The sequence below is a fragment of the Bos mutus genome, chromosome 10 (genome assembly GCF_027580195.1).
Source record: "Bos mutus isolate GX-2022 chromosome 10, NWIPB_WYAK_1.1, whole genome shotgun sequence".
Classification (NCBI taxonomy): Eukaryota; Metazoa; Chordata; class Mammalia; order Artiodactyla; family Bovidae; genus Bos; species Bos mutus.
Genome location: NC_091626.1, coordinates 20379163 through 20394216, shown reverse-complemented (window position 1 = coordinate 20394216; position 15054 = coordinate 20379163). Strand labels below are relative to the sequence as shown.

Below are 15054 nucleotides of genomic sequence, written 5' to 3'. Positions count from 1 at the left end.
TTCCTGCTCCTAGAGCTACCGTTCAAGAAGAAAATAAATGCCTTTATTATAGAATGGTGTCACGACTCTGTATTGTCCCACAGCTCCAGCCCTAGGGGACACCCCCGTAAGGCAGCAAGTAAGGCTGGGACTCCAAGTGGGTATGAGGCCCAGGCCCAGAATCTTTGGTAAGGCTTGAGCTGGAACTGGGCTGAGAGCTGGTCTTGGGCATGGGCAGGCTTTGTTCTCTCCAGCCCAGCTGCAGCCCACAGTCTAGGTGAGGCCCAGGACGGCCTGGAGCTCCTGAGCCTTGTCGCCAGGCAGGGAGCCCAGTGCTGAATGGAAGCTGTCGGTGTGCTGTTTGGCCAAGAATGTGAGGAGAAGCAGCAGCGCCGCCTTGGTGTCTGAGTGGAGAGTGAAGAGGGAGACGTCTGGGGAGGACTGGCCCCCAACCCTAGCTGCCCCAGGCCCTCCGAGCCCTGCTGCTCCCTGCCTCCCCCCAGCCCTGCCCACAACTGCCATCCTCACCTGATGGGATCTTGTTCTCGGCCTGGATGAGGCTGTAAATACGAAGGAGCTCTGGAGCCACGTCTACAACCTGTGGGAAAAGATGGGCCAACTAAGGGGAAGGAGAACCTCTGGGCCCCAGCACTGGGGTGGGCAGCAGGAGCCCCGGAGAGGCAGCCTCCCACCTGAGCTGTTTGAGCCTGACACTGATTAACAGACATCCCAAACAACTGTGAACCCTGAGAAGGACCCATGAAACAGGGTAGTAGTAATTCTGCAGGGGGATGAGGGGTGGCGGGAGGATGGGATTGTGACCACAGATAATTGACATCCTGGCCTCAAGACCAACAGGAGCTCAGACACTCAGGAGCTCCACCAACACAGTCTCTGAAGGTGCAAGGCAGGGGTGATAGATGGGAGCACTGGGGCGTGGTTCCAGAGCTAGCCACTTGGTTCAGGCAAGTTGTATTCAGAAAGCAGAGCTGCTCTGATTAGAATAGGAGGCAGGGTGGCCCAGAGGAACCAGGCTTCATGGAGCACAGTCTGAAAGAGCCCTGGTCTAGGAAATCAGTTTATGAAAGCTGGGATTTCTGGCTCAGAACAGAGGGTGGAAACGAAGGCTCCCTGAGGAAAAATGCTACGTGGTAAGAGGAAGCCCATTCTCTCATATTAAAGTCCTGGCTGCCAATCCTGCCATACTAATGAGAAAGCTGAGAAGGGCAGCTTCAACTGACGCTAACTCTGCCCATCAATGAGACTGGAGCATCAAGCCCCTTGCAAGGGCTCCAATATCGGGGTTACCTGGTCAGGGCTGCTCTGGTACAGGAAGCTGAAGAGATGCCCCATGGTGACCCACTCCTCCAGGTCTTCCTTCAGTGGCAGGGCATGCAGCAGGGGGGCCAGCACCTGGACACACAGAAGACTTTGGCCCCTGGCCCCACACGCTCTGCAGCAGGGTCCATGGCCTTGCCTGATGCCCCCCAACCTTACCTGGGGCTCCGGTTTCCTCGTGGGACTGGCTATCAGCAGGCGGGCAAGCGCCCCACAGATGTTGTCATGGACACGATCATGGCGTTCTCGCGCCAGGAGGGGCAGCAGGAGCCCCAGCAGTTTGGGGAAGTGTCTGGTCCAAAGTCAAGGAACAGGCACAGGGGCAGACCGCTCTCCTCCCGAACCCCGGGGCCACGCTCCCAACCGCATTCAGGCCCCCCCTCCTGCAAACTGAGGATACTCCTGGGCAGGGCGACCCCCGTGCTCTGCCAGCACACCCAGTCCAAAGATGGCATTACTTCGTACCTCGGGGTCTGCCTCCCGGGAGGCACTCAATAGCACGGGGAACAGCCGGGACACAAACTGGGCCGACGCGGCACCCAGGCCTTGAATGGACTCCGCCAGTGTTCCCACTGCAAAAGACTTCTCTGCCACTGTGCAGCCCTGCTTCTGGTAAGGGGAAGAGTGCAAGTCAGCCCGGGACGGGGACAGATAGGGGAGGAGGGCACTGGGGCCCGGGAGGAACAGGGTTGGAAGAGAACAGAGCACTCACCGTCTTGCAGAGCAGTAATGGCAGGAAGCCAGCAAAGAAGGGGGCAAAGGCATCTCCCCCAGCCGCAGCTGCCAGGGCAGGGATGGCCTCGCCAGCATGCTCCAGCAACATGGCATCGTATTCAGCCTATGGAGCCAGGTCAGACACTGGAGTGCCAGGGCCAGCTCTGAGCCTGGGACCAGCTCCCATCGCGCTCCTCCGCAACTGCAGGTGGTCTCCCCTGAGGGCTGCCCTTGGTCGACAGGACTGGGGGCCCCTCCCAAGCTAGGCTGGTTTGCAGCTCAGCCTTTCCTCTTTCCTGGTTCTCCTATCCCCGTCCATTGATCCAAGCTGCCCCAAATCCCCGCCGCCAGGAAGCCTTCCCTGAATCCCCACTGCCTCGGTGGGGGCGGGGTTGGTTGTTCAGAGCCACCAGCAATCTTTGAGCAGCCCCTGTACCCCCAGGCCAAGGCCAAGTGCACTGTCCACCCTGCCCCGTGGAGATGACCTGGTCCCAGTGTGCACCCGAAGCTCTCACCTGGTCCTCCTCCTCCTCCTCGTCCTCCTCATCAGCGTCCTGACAGGCTGTCTGCGGGAAAGGGCGCTCAGCTCGGTCTGGGCTCTCCAGCCCCTTCCCGGCTCCATGGGGTGGAAGGAGGGGGATGTCTCTGACTAGCCCCACCCGGGGCGGGGCCACCTCCTCACCGTGCAGCCTGCTGCCCTCCTCACCTTCCTTTGCAGCACAGCTTTGAGCACCTGGCAAAGCTCAGCAAGCCGCCCAGGGGGCTGCAGTGCCAGACCCCCACAGCTGTGCAATACCGCCGTCAGGGCCTCCAGCACGGCCATCACCACCTGGCGCTCTCGCTCCCCGTTCACCGCCTGCAGGTAGGATGGCACCACCCGGGCCAGGGCGGCCTGCAGAGCTGGGGACACGATTGGCTGAAGCCCTGGTCAGACCCTGCCCCTTTCCCCACCCACCCCGTTTCCTGGCCTCCCCTTCTCACCAGCAGTGTTGGATTCCGAGGGGCAGCTTTGACAGGCTTTGTGCAGTGCACAGCAGAACTGACCCAGGGCCTCGTGGGCTGCCTTCCGCACGTTCAGGTGAGGGCACTGCAGCATGAGGAGGGGCAGGTCGTGCACGCTGTGTGCAGGGCCCACCCGAGCCCTCTGGCCCTGCTCACCGGCCCACTGGCCCACTCACCTCCAGCAGTTTGAACACTTCTTCAAAGACAGTCTCCATGTAGGGAAGGAAGGCAACGCTGTGACAGACAGACAGACACACCATGGAGAAGAGGGTCCCAGGAGGGGTTCCCAGTGCTGGGGAAGGGCTGATGCCCACCTGGTATTCACAGAGATCTCCCCCAGGGCAGCACAGGTGTCTTCCTTCTCATCAAAAAAGGCATTTCCCACACTGTATCTAGAGAAAGGCGGGCAGGCAGCAGCAATCAATGCCAGGAAGAGCAGAGCTGGCCCTGGGCCCGTCTGCGCCAGGACCCCCGGCCCAGAAGGGCAGCCGCCTCACCCTGAGATCTCTGAGTCATCCTCTTCTTCGTCATCCTCCTCCATGAGCTCCTCCTCTTCCTCACCACTGCTCTCATCGTCAAAAAGAAGGAATGAGCGGCTTCCATCATACTGAGGCTGGAAGGGGAGGCCCAGCAGGGACTTCAGCTCAGCTGGGCCCTGGAGAGAGCTCCCATCCCAGGGGTGGCCTTCCCCCACGGGCCCACACCCTCCCCCTGACCTTCCACTCACCACAATGCCCTCAGTGGAACGCAGAGACAGCAGCATGAGTGTGGTGATCTGTGGCAGGTGGGGAGCCAGGCTCTCACCCATTAGCCCTGATAAGGCTGCAAACAGGCTGTACCTGGGAGAGGCAGGTGGAAGCTGTATAGTCCTGCTTGCTGTAGCCAGGCTGGATGGGGGAGCCCGGGGAACCCATGGTCCAGAACAGGAGGTCTGGGGTCTGGGTGGGGGCAGGGTGACGGCTCACTCACGTGCAGCGCCGCAAGTCAGGATCGTCTACCTGGTCGCACAGGCCCAGCCCCAGCTGGCAGCATTCCTCAGCCAGGGGCCTCATGGGCTCTCCTACTGCCCGCACCAGCACCCCAAGCGTCTCTGCGGAGGCAAGGGCATGGTTAGCACAAGGAGCTCTAGGCTAGAGATGTGCAGGACCGAGGCTTGGGGAACTAGAGGTAGCTGAGGGGGATTCAGAAACCCTCCCACCCCTGGGTACAGTGCGAGGGAAGGAAGACACCTGTGCTGCCCCGGAGCCCATCTCTGTGAACATCAGGTGAGCACTGGCCCTTCCCTGGCCCCGGGAAACCTGCCAGGAGCCCCTCACTCACCCAGGCTCTGGATCCGAACAGGTTGCAGGTCCTCGTGGCTCGTCAACAGGAACTCCCGCAGGTGCGCCATGATGGTGGGGAAGTAGGGCAGCATGGAGGCCTGGGCAGCCGTGGCTATGGATGGAAGGACAGACTCAGAGCCGGCGGGTGAGCCGGGATACCTGCCACAGGCACGGCAAGTGAGTGAACGGTGAGTGAACCCTGGGCGCCCACCTCCTGCCTCGGACTCACCAATGGCTCCCAGGGCGCTCACAGCCAGCTCCTTGGACCGGGAGCTGCTGGGGGTCCTCAGAGGCTGCAACATACACTCCATAAGCTCCGGAAGGTAGGGCTGCACTTTAGGCCCTGTGGGAAAGGGCACCCCTCCAGCAACCAAGGTTCTCATGCCTGCCTCCAGGCCAATCCGCCTTGTGGCCCCACCGCGCCTGTCTCCCTGCCACACCTGTCCCCACCACGGGCAGTGGTTTATGGAGCTGCACATCCTTGCCCTTTCGGCCAAAACCACAGCCCCATCCGCTCCCTCACACCCCCAAATGCCCTCACTACCTAGGTTCTCCACGAAGTTCTCCAGGGCATAGCAGGCCTTGGCCAGGTGATGTGTGTGCCCAGGAGGCACTGACTTTAGATAGGAGAGGAGCAGTGGCATCACATCCCCAGAATAGCTGCTGATGTGAGGCTGTGGGGAGGAGAAAGGGGGTCTGAGTCAGCTTAGCTGCAGGGCACGCGTCTAAGTGCTGAGGGCAACAGGTATACAGAGGGATGAGCTGAGGGGAGGCTGGTTCCTGGGACGGGGCAGGGGGTTGGGGGAGCGGTGGGAACTCTGGAATGGTGGCTGCCCCCTGCGGCCTTGCTGACCTGTAGGTTCTCTGAGAACTGGCCCAGGGCAAAGAGTGCGGCATTGCGCACAACCTGCGACGGGTCCTCCAGGCTCTTGCACACAATCTGCAGCAGTGGGGGCAGCAGTCTGGATGGGGCAGGACAAGACAATGGAGTCTGAGGGGCAGGCCCTGAGATCCCTGGGCTGAGCCAGGCTGCTATCTCCCCTGGGAAAACCAAGCTTTCTGTCACCAGACGGTAAGCACCGGCCTCTGGGGTATGGACATTGATCTGCCAGATCAGGACGTTTGAGAGGAAGGGCAGATGCTACTGATGATGAGGCTGAAGCACAAGCGCAGCCCAGGACTGCCATGGGCGGTGTGGTCCTCCTCACCATGGCCCACCCTCACTCCAAGACAGGGGAACAAACACCTCTGCCTGATGTGGTCGCCAGCTCCATCGGAGAGTACCGCCAATACCAGGAGCCCAGCCTTGCGCTGGTATGGGCTCTGGCTCCGCAAGGCCTCTTCCAGCATGGGCATCTAGGGGAGCAGATGGCAGTCTCCTGAGACCCCAGCAAGAGCCTGCCACGCCTACCAGAGCCCAAACATCCTCAGCCTCGGAGGGACTAGGCAAACCTGGGCTTAGGAGCACTGGAAGGACAGAGCCACACTTACCAGCAGGGGACAGAGCTTCTCAGGAGGCAAATGGAGTGCCAGCATGTCCACGACCTGGAACAAGACAGGAAGACCCAGCCGGACTCCATCTCTGTTCCGCAACCTTCTCCAACCACCTCACAGCCCAGCCACTGGACCCTCCACATTTATCGCACCTGAACAGCAAAGTGCTTGGGGGTCTCCCCCACCAGCCCAGGATCCAGCTCTTCCTCCTCCACATCCTGGTCCTCAGGATCCAGCTGGCCCAGGGGGGGCTCAGCAGCCATGATGGGGAAAAGGGTGTGCAGCAAGGGTGGCAAGAAGCGATTCTTCAGCAAGGCCTGAAGGGGAAGGATGGAAGGGTGTCCTGAGAATCTGCTCCCAAGATGGGCTCACATTTAAAATTCTAGCCTTCCAGGCTACAACGGGTCCAGCAGGAGATTCCCAGTCCCCAAGCCAAGAGCTGGGCTGAGTCCAGGCCAAATCTGGAACACCTTAGCTATGGTATTTTATATATCCCCAGAAGGACAGCAAGCCCCAGGAGTGAGGCAGAGGAGGAGATGGGGGTGGGTTGATGTGTGTCAGAAGGCAACTCACCTTGCTCTTGACTTTGACCAAGAAAGTGAGGCAGCAAAGAATACGCACACGTATTGCATCACCCAGGGCCACGTTTTTAGCCACCTGCCCAGAGACCAGCTCAAGTCAGAAACAGGCAAGGAAGCTCCCAGCAGAACAAGCAGCGAGGACAGTGCTGACCCCAGGCTCACCTCCAGGCAGAATGTGAGGACCTCTGAGAGGTGTGAGGTGATGATGGGCACCTCTGACTCCAGCAATTCATCCAAGGCCTCCATGGCCTCACAGGCTTTTGCCTACCAAACAGAGAAGTCACAGGCCTATTATGCTCTTCTTTAGTGGATCAGGCTGAACACTCCTGCAACCTTCCTCCTTCCAACAGAGCTCCCACCCAAATGTCCTTACTTCATCTATGGGGATCAGAGTTTGCACGGCCACGATGAGCTTGGGCACCAACATCCGCGCAAGAGGCTGGAGGACACAAGATGAGATGAATCACAGACAGCATGACACAGCCTAATCTCCAGCCCGAGAAACTGGCAGCTTCCTCAAAGTCTGGACATAGGAGGAGTCCAGGGACAGCCACCCACAGGATCCCCTCTCAACTGTTAGGCAGAACAAAAACCAGGGAAAGAATCTCAAGTAGATCTGCGTCCACTAGGGGAAGGACACGAAAGCCCGAGGACAGGAACCAAGGAAGGTAAGGGCCCACATCTCACCACATCATCAATGCCGAGGTAAGGGGCCATGGTAGTCAGAGTGCGCAGGGAATAGAAGAGGAGCCCAGGAGAGCCCACCTCACCAAGGGTCTCATTCAGAAGTCGAAGAAGCTCCCGGTGGTGGGGTCGGAAGGCCTCGGGTCGGGAGGTCACCACCACACTTAGAAGCAAAAGCCCCATCTGCTCAGGAAGAAGGGTTGAGAGGGAAAAGCTTAGAGTCTATCCAGCCTCTGGGTCTCTTCCTCCCACCAACCATGTGACAGTACCTCTCTCTCCGGGATGTGGGGGCTGTGTGTGCTGTGCTGAAGAAGCTGCAGGAGCTGAGGCCAGGCCTCCAGGCCTTCTTTTCGGAAAATGGCAGCTGAGAGCTGGGCCAGGCTAAGACTCACAGAATGCCTGCAAACAGGAGAGATTCCCCACCCTATATCACCCAACTCCCCTTCTGTACACAATGGCTCTGTCTCCCTAGGATGGCCAGAAGAGAAACCTCCAGGTGTGTGCACATGGTCTCTGCCAAGTTGGGACACAGAAGATGGCAACTCAGAAACAAGAAGCGTGGTGGGCTGTTTATAATAGCCAGGACATGGAAGCAACCTAGATGCCCATCAGCAGATGAGTGGATAAGAAAGCTGTGGTACATATACACAATGGAGTATTACTCAGCCATTAAAAAGAATACATTTGAATCAGTTCTAATGAGGTGGATGAAACTGGAACCTATTATACAGAGTGAAGTAAGCCAGAAAGAAAAACACCAATACAGTATACCAACGCATATATATGGAATTTAGAAAGATAGTAACCATAACCCTGTGTACGAGACAGCAAAAGAGACACTGATGTATAGATCAGTCTTATGGACTCTGTGGGAGAGGGAGAGGGTGGGGAGATTTGGGAGAATGGCATTGAAACATGTATAATATCATGTATGAAACGAGTCGCCAGTCCAGGTTCGATGCACGATACTGGATGCTTGGGGCTGGTGCACTGGGACGACCCAGAGGGATGGTATCGGGAGGGAGGAGGGAGGAGGGTTCAGGATGGGGAACACAGGTATACCTGTGGCGGATTCATTTCGATATTTGGCAAAACTAATACAATATTGTAAAGTTTAAAAATAAAATAAAATTTAAAAACAAACAAACAAAAAAAAAAGAAGCGTGGTGGGGTTGACCTCATATTGAATTTCAGTTCCATTCTCTGACTCGAGTTTGCCAGACCATCACAGCCCACTCTCAAGAACTTTAGTCTTTAATACATCCTGAGAAAAATTCTTCCTCCACCCTTGATCTAGAACCAAAGTCCCTGCCCCCCAAGACCCAGCCTAGCGCTGAAAAAGAAGTTACAAACCCGGAGGTCTCAGCCTGGAGTCTGTTAGAACCCCGGGAGGTGGCAGGTAGGCACTTACTCTGTCTCTCTCTGGAGGACCGTCAGGACCAAGGACTTGATGCTGGAACACAGGTGGCAGAAGATTGGTACCCAGGAGCCGCCTCAGTCTGGCCCCGCCCCGCCCCTGGCCCAACCCACCTCTCCCGTTGCTCTGCCGCCAGCCGACGCCAGCGGGTGCTCAGTCGTCTGCGGGTCAGCACGGCCGCGAACTGGCGGATCTGGGACAAGGAAGCAGATACGTGAGGGGCCGGGACGAGGAAGCAGGCGTTTGGGGGTCCGGGGAAGGACGAGGAAGCGGGCGTGTGAGGACCGGGGCACGAAGATGCTGAGCGGATGGCCGAGGGCAGGAGCTAGGACTTGACATGTGGCTCACTATAGCTCAGCGGGAAGGGCCAGAAGCCTCACCTGAGGGTCGCCCCCTGAGGCCAGCAGGTCGCAGAGCGCGGACAGGGAGGCGGGGTCCCGAAGAGCGATCTGGAGCTGCTCGGTGGCCTGGGAAGAGCCTGAGGGTCAGAGTCGGGCCGTTCCCGCAATCCCCTACTCGCCCTGGCCCGGTCCCGTCTGCCCCGTACCCGACGGATGCGCTCGGTGTCCGGCAGCAGCAGCTCCCGCAGGATCTGTTCCAGGCCAGCGGGCTCCATGGCAGCAGCGGAGCCGCGGCTGCGGACCGGGAGGGGGGAGGGACAGCACGTGGAGGCTCTGAAACCCGCTTCCGGCGGAAAGGGCGTTACTCCGCGCCCCTCCCGTCACCAGGGTGATTCAACTCGCTTCCAGCGGAGTTCGGGCTCCACCACTTCCGTTGGGCCGAGCGCCGGCTGAGCCGCGGAAACAGGGCCCTGGTAATATAAGTTCCCCCAGCAGACAGTTCCAAAGCTCCGCGGAGAATTCCAGTTCCGTGCATTTCGCGGCCGACCCGGCTTCCTACGGGACATTGCCCTTAACGGCAGGGCATGAGTTCCTATAGCCAGACCAAACCTTTTTCTTAATAAATTTTATTTTGGTATTGTAAAAAGAAAAATCAGGCCCAAAACTAAAAGCAACTTAAAAAATTCAAATATATACTCCTTATAATAATAGAGATTTATAATTTCCAGGCCCTCTGGTGAAGGGAGACCCAAAGGGCAAAGGGGAAGGCAACAAAACCACCACACAAGTCAGTCACTCAATCGAAGAGATGTTGGTATGAATGGAGGGGCAGCATGAAGAAAGGGAAAGAGCAATAGTTTTGCCACCCAAAACTCAGTCCATCTTGAGGTTAACATAGATATAACGGATGAACTTTAGGGAAGATAAAAAGGAGATGGTGCCCAGCATGAGGAAGAAGACGTATCCAGTGAGTAAGGAGTAGCCAAAGAACTCTACTGTCTGTACCGTCCCTGACATGTTGGAGCGACGGGCATAATAGAAAACTGAGTAGAGGAAGATGAAGAGCCCAGTGGAGCCAACACTCAGCACAGATCGCCACCACCAGCGGTAATCCTCTCCAGACAACTGGAAGTAGGTGAGTGCGATGGAGATGCAAGCCCCCACACTCAACAGGATGGCGAAGACGAAGAAGAGGATGCCGTACAAAGTGTACTGCTCCCGACCCCATACTGTGGCAAAGATGTAGTACAGCTCCACAGAGATGGCACTGTGAAGAGAAGAGATGGTAGACAGCAGTTAAAGGACTGTGTGCATTGCCAGCGCAGCGGCCAGGCCAAATCCAGCCACCACCCTTCCGTGTTACCGGGTCACTGTGGAAAGTGGGCCCTCGCCTCTTCCTGCCCTGGAGTTCCTGGCTTGATGGGGATTGTTTTTAACCTATGATTAGCTGCTTTCGTTTCAAGAACATCTTTGGTAGGTTGAGAGCAGAGATTTTGTCTGTTCTGTTTTGCACTGTATTTGCCTGGCATGAAAAGGTACTCAACAAATTGAATGAGTAATCAAAAGGGTTTTAAGCCCCACATGGTGTCACTAAGGTCAGAAACTAGGAAGACAGTGAAAGGAGCAATGTCTCTGGAGAGCTTTTCAAATTAAGACACCCTCATACTTGAAATGATTCTCCTGCTTGGAGAAAGGAGGAACCACTTAGTGATCTCTTAATGGTACAGCTGAACCAGGGACCATCACTGACATTGGGTTAGGGTACTGGTGGGTAGGGAAGGGGAAAGTTAAGGTCAGGATCCTGAGAGTGATGGCCACAGAATAAAGGGAGGATACCTGAAAGGTAGGAAGCCACCAACAGTCATGTGGACGAGCGTAGACTTGTACCAGGGCTGGGGCGGGATTTCCCGGGCGATGTTCTTGGTGCGACAAGGTGCATCAAAGGGGCTAGCGTTGTTCTTCCCGAAGATGCCTCCAATGACAGTGAGGGGAAAGCCCACCAGCAGCCAAACCGTTAGAAGCAGAAGGATGGTAGTGGCTGGCAGAGCCTGTGTTGAACCATTGGCCCAATGCACGGAGTTCACCACACTCCACGTCAGGAAGAAAGGCACTGCAGGGATGGGCCCCCAGAGGGAGGGTCAGCACTAGGAGCTACATCCCTGGGAGCACCAATCAGACTGGACCTAAAGGGGTGAGGAGTGAAACATCCTGCTCCCAGGCTGACTCCACCCTTTTCATGTCTTGTTCTTTGTTCCCTGGCTTACCAACACTCCCTCCACTACCCATTATCATTAAGGATCAAGGCAAGCCCGTTACATAATGATCTACAAATGACAAATCCACCTGCCTCCAAGGACTTGTCCTGCCATAGCACTGGCTGACTCCTAGTATGAGACATTCCTTTGAATTAAGGCCCTGTTTTCAGAAAGCTTTGGTTCAAATGTAAATGTGATGGAACAAAAATCAGACACTTGATTTGGAAACACAAAAGGTTCAGAATGCAAATTACTGTCTTTGAAAGGACAAGCTGGCTTGAAAGGCTGGAGTGGGGTAGCCCACTTCCAAATTTAAAAAGCTTCAGGAAAAAGAAAGGGAGTATCAAAAGATAAATTAAAAAATGTTATTTCAGTGGAATGGTTGAGAATACAGGCTCTAGAATTTGCCTAGTTATGAAACCTGCTTTTTAGAAGTATAATCTCAGGCAAGTTACCCAACCAGCCTTAAGCTGAAGTTCCTCATCTGTAAAATGGGAACAAGAGTACCAACTTCATAAAGTCAGTAATGAGGATTAAATGAGATGAAGGCATGTCAAGTGCTTATCATGCTGCTTAGAACATTTAAAGGGCTTAATCATTTTTAACTATGGAAAAAAATGCATTTTTGTCTTTTGAATAGTTTTTTTAGTGTTTTGCCTATTTTCATTCCCTTAAAGCCTTACTTGGACTCTATCTCAGGTTCCACAATGTGTTCTAAGTTCCTAAATTGGCCCACCAGGAAACAGGCAGTCATACCAGAGAAGAGACTGGTGGTGAGAATGATGTTCCACACCCAGCGCTCGCCTCCAATCTGCCGGTAGAAGTGGCTGGACACGTAGCCAGAGATGCAGCAAGTCAGGGCATACAACAAGATGGCTGCTGAATTAATAGCCCCATGACGGTGCACGTTGAACATGCCCAACAGCGCCATGACAATAATGCCTGCAGGGTGGTAGTGGAAAGCCTGTGTTAGATCTCATTTATCCCACTTCAGAGGGATCAGCCAGCCCCCTTTCTCCCAGACCCAGGGCTTCCAATATCCCCCAGTTCTGTTGTCCAGAAAACCCACAACAGAATATATGCATCCTCGCTAGAGCCATCCCACCCCTTAGGTCTGCCCCTCAACTTGAACAGAAAAGATCTGATCTTTTTTCTGAACAAACCACCTACTTAGTGCTACCCCTTGAAAGAAATCCCTGATTAATTGTTATCACCTCACCAGTGCCAAGGGCCAGGAACTGGGCACCCACACCAAGCACAGCACAGAGCAGACCACGGTATGGAGGGAAGCGGAAGACATCTGTATGGATAATTTTCCAGCCATTGTCACTTTGGTCAAAGTCATCACCAGAACCTGCAGAGGTTGTCTCTTCATCTAAGTTGTACCGAGCCAGGTCATTTCGAAGCACACGCATGAGAATAACAGCCACAAAACCCACCAGTAAAAACACAAGCACCATGGAATTGATGATGGACAACCAATGGATTTCCAGTGTTCGGGGAAAGAAACCACCATCATCACCACGGCGCCTGTCACTCCGACGCTCAACTGATGTCTCAGACCAGCGCACACTGTAGGTGTGGGTGAGGCCTAGAAACTCATCAGGCCGTAGCCCATCTAAACTGTGGGGCTTGACGTCCCGCACTGAGACATTGGCAAATATAATTCGATCTCCATGGAATTCTAGATGGAAGTCCAAATGGGTCCAGAGTCCTATCTTGTGGCTGTGAGGCAGGAAGCCACTCTCCTCCATGTAGCCCACAAAGCCACGGATTGGCAAGTCGTCCACCACAAATTCAAAGTAATATAGTTCCTCAATGGCCTGGCGTAGCTGTTCCACCTACAGAGAGCAAGTCAGGAGTCAGACAAGGCCTCCCCAAGCAATGGATTAGAGCAGGATTTCAGCCTCAGCACTAATGACATTTTGGGCTAGATGATTCTTTGTTGTTGGGGGGCTACGCATTGTAAGATGCTCCATCCCTGGCTTCTCACTAAATGTCAGCAGCAGCCCCCAATCCCGACAATCAAAAATATCTCCAGACATTGCCAAATGTCCCTTGAGAGACAAAAACCCTCTGCTGAGAGCCACTGGATCAGACCCTAGTATGTTGTGATTCTCCTAAATGAACAAGTATGATTTGTCAGGATGAAGGCCTTAGAAGGAGAGGGAGAAGGTGTAGGAAGGCCTAGAGTAGACCAAGGGAAAATGCCCTAAGATAGGAATCGCTGAAGAAAACAGCATGACAGGCAAAACAGAGTGTAAAGGAGCCAGTTAACATAGCTGAGAGGTAGGAATGGAAAAAAATGACTACGTAGGAGTTGGGACCTTATGATCAACAGAGAAGCTTCGAGTCAGGAGCCCTGGGCTCTCATATCAACTCTGCAATCCACCATCTATGTAGTCTCGAAAAAAGTTACTTCTGAGCAAGGATGTTTCTGTATCAACCAACTGTCCTGCCTGTCACATAAAGTTGTAGTTAGAATCAAATCAGATCATTTCCATAAAGGTGCTTTGAAAACCATAAACTCAAGGTCCTGGGAGGGTGGGCTGAGTCCCAGTCACTGTGGAGAGGCTGACCTGTGCGGAACTGAGCTGCATGTGGCACAGAACTCTCTTCTCCACATTCTCCCGAAAGCGGATCTCGTACAGAGACTCTGCCATTCGGTCCCCATCCAGCACTTCGCCCAGGCTGAGGCTTTTGTGGCGTATCTTCTCAGGGCAACAGACTGGAAGCTGATAGTAGTGGTAAGTCTCCTGAGGATTATGGTAAGGTCCCACTTTGTTGACATACAGAATGACGGGGTCGCCGGCCTTGTAGTGTGTCACACCTTCCACCCCCTGGCTCACGGCCTGTGAGCAGCAGCAGCAGCAGGAGCGGCCACCACCGGCAGCTCCAACTTCGAGGGTGCCCTAGGACTGTCATCCTTAAGGCAGCGGAACCTGTTCGAGGGAGTCCTGCAGTTATGGGAACCAGGGATCAAATGACGCCCCAGGTCAGGTTCTTCGAACTGAAGCCGATAGCTCCAATTCCTCCCCTTGGCCTTTCCTCCCATCCCTCGGGAGACCACCACCCCCCGTCCCCACCGCCACACCACACCAAGTCTCTCTAGCCCCAACATTAAGTTCCGCCTCTGCTCTTGTAGTCCTCTGAACCTGGGGTCCCCCCTCCAGCAGCCCTCCTGCCTGGGACCTCCCCGCGAGCCCCAGCCCATTTCCATGGCAACGCCACGCGGCCCCGCACCTCCGGCACCTTCCCGCTGTAGCCCCGGGGTGCTCTCCGCGCGGGAAGGGCTGGCCGAGGAGGCCTCTGCGGCCCCGTAGCCGCTCCTGCGCTCCAGCCGGGGTCTCCCCCAAAGCGGCGCGCTAGCGGGGGGCCTGGAGAGGACTTGACGACCGACCTCCACGGGGCTGGCCGCCGCGGTGCCTGATCACAGCGGCTGCGGCCGCACCGCAAAACATCGCGCTCGGCTCACCTCAGTGCTGCCGGAGGAACTTTCTACGGCTGGAGGCTCGGCCCACCTCTGCAGACCCAGCGACTCTCCGCTAGTGCGTCGCCCGGCGCAGGGCCCTCCCGGCAATCGAAAGGGCAGCTCGGGACACGTCAATCTTACCCCTTCCGCCTTCGCCCGCAGGGACCTCAGCCCCGCGGAAAACTCCTTTCCTGGAGCTTGGAGGGAGCCACGCCCCCCGGCTGAAGCCGATGCTACGCGATCCTGTTTGCACTGGAGGGGTTGCGGTTGAGACCTCGCTAAGAGGACACAAACACCTTTTTTTGGATAAGAGTCGCCGACAGTCCGTCCCCTCTCCTCGGGAAGTTTGGGATTGGACGCCTAAGAGCAGTGCCCGCCGCGCGCACCGAGTGACCGTCCGGATCCCGGGGGCGGCTAGCCCACGCCTAGTGGATGCCCGAAGCGTTTGCCGGCTG

General features: G+C 55.9%; 2 protein-coding genes across 2 annotated transcripts; both read right to left on the bottom strand.

The window, feature by feature from the left end:
- Nucleotides 1-21: 21 nt before the first annotated feature.
- Nucleotides 22-9427, bottom strand: IPO4 (importin 4). The gene is made up of 30 exons (XM_005904913.2): nt 9079-9427; nt 8912-8998; nt 8645-8724; nt 8526-8567; nt 7384-7513; nt 7118-7297; nt 6804-6869; nt 6593-6694; nt 6423-6506; nt 6002-6166; nt 5847-5900; nt 5602-5711; nt 5209-5317; nt 4900-5029; nt 4585-4698; nt 4354-4467; nt 4003-4123; nt 3761-3872; nt 3531-3646; nt 3348-3425; nt 3210-3267; nt 3013-3118; nt 2738-2931; nt 2547-2597; nt 2030-2155; nt 1718-1926; nt 1477-1609; nt 1288-1392; nt 508-577; nt 22-383 (listed from the first exon to the last, which is right to left on the bottom strand). Exons 1-30 carry the CDS (start codon nt 9145-9147, stop codon nt 253-255), a joined length of 3246 nt encoding a protein of 1081 aa, XP_005904975.2. The 5' UTR covers nt 9148-9427; the 3' UTR covers nt 22-252.
- A 143-nt stretch (nt 9428-9570) lies between these two features.
- TM9SF1 (transmembrane 9 superfamily member 1) lies at nt 9571-14080 on the bottom strand. Its single transcript, XM_005904915.3, is given in 6 exon segments — nt 9571-10139; nt 10709-10982; nt 11884-12069; nt 12347-12968; nt 13707-13967; nt 13969-14080. Coding segments are annotated over 6 exon segments (1821 nt in total). The 5' UTR covers nt 14053-14080; the 3' UTR covers nt 9571-9745.
- Nucleotides 14081-15054: the final 974 nt, after the last annotated feature.

Excerpts from the sequence above, each read along its gene's own strand:
- IPO4 (XM_005904913.2), bottom strand. The coding sequence starts at position 9,147 with ATGGAGCCCGCTGGCCTGGAACAGATCCTGCGGGAGCTGCTGCTGCCG. Across the intron at positions 8,568-8,644 it reads GCGGCAGAGCAACGGGAGAG|CATCAAGTCCTTGGTCCTGA; the intron begins GTGGGTTGGGCC and ends CCTGTGTTCCAG. Across the intron at positions 6,507-6,592 it reads TCCTCACATTCTGCCTGGAG|GTGGCTAAAAACGTGGCCCT; the intron begins GTGAGCCTGGGG and ends GTCTCTGGGCAG.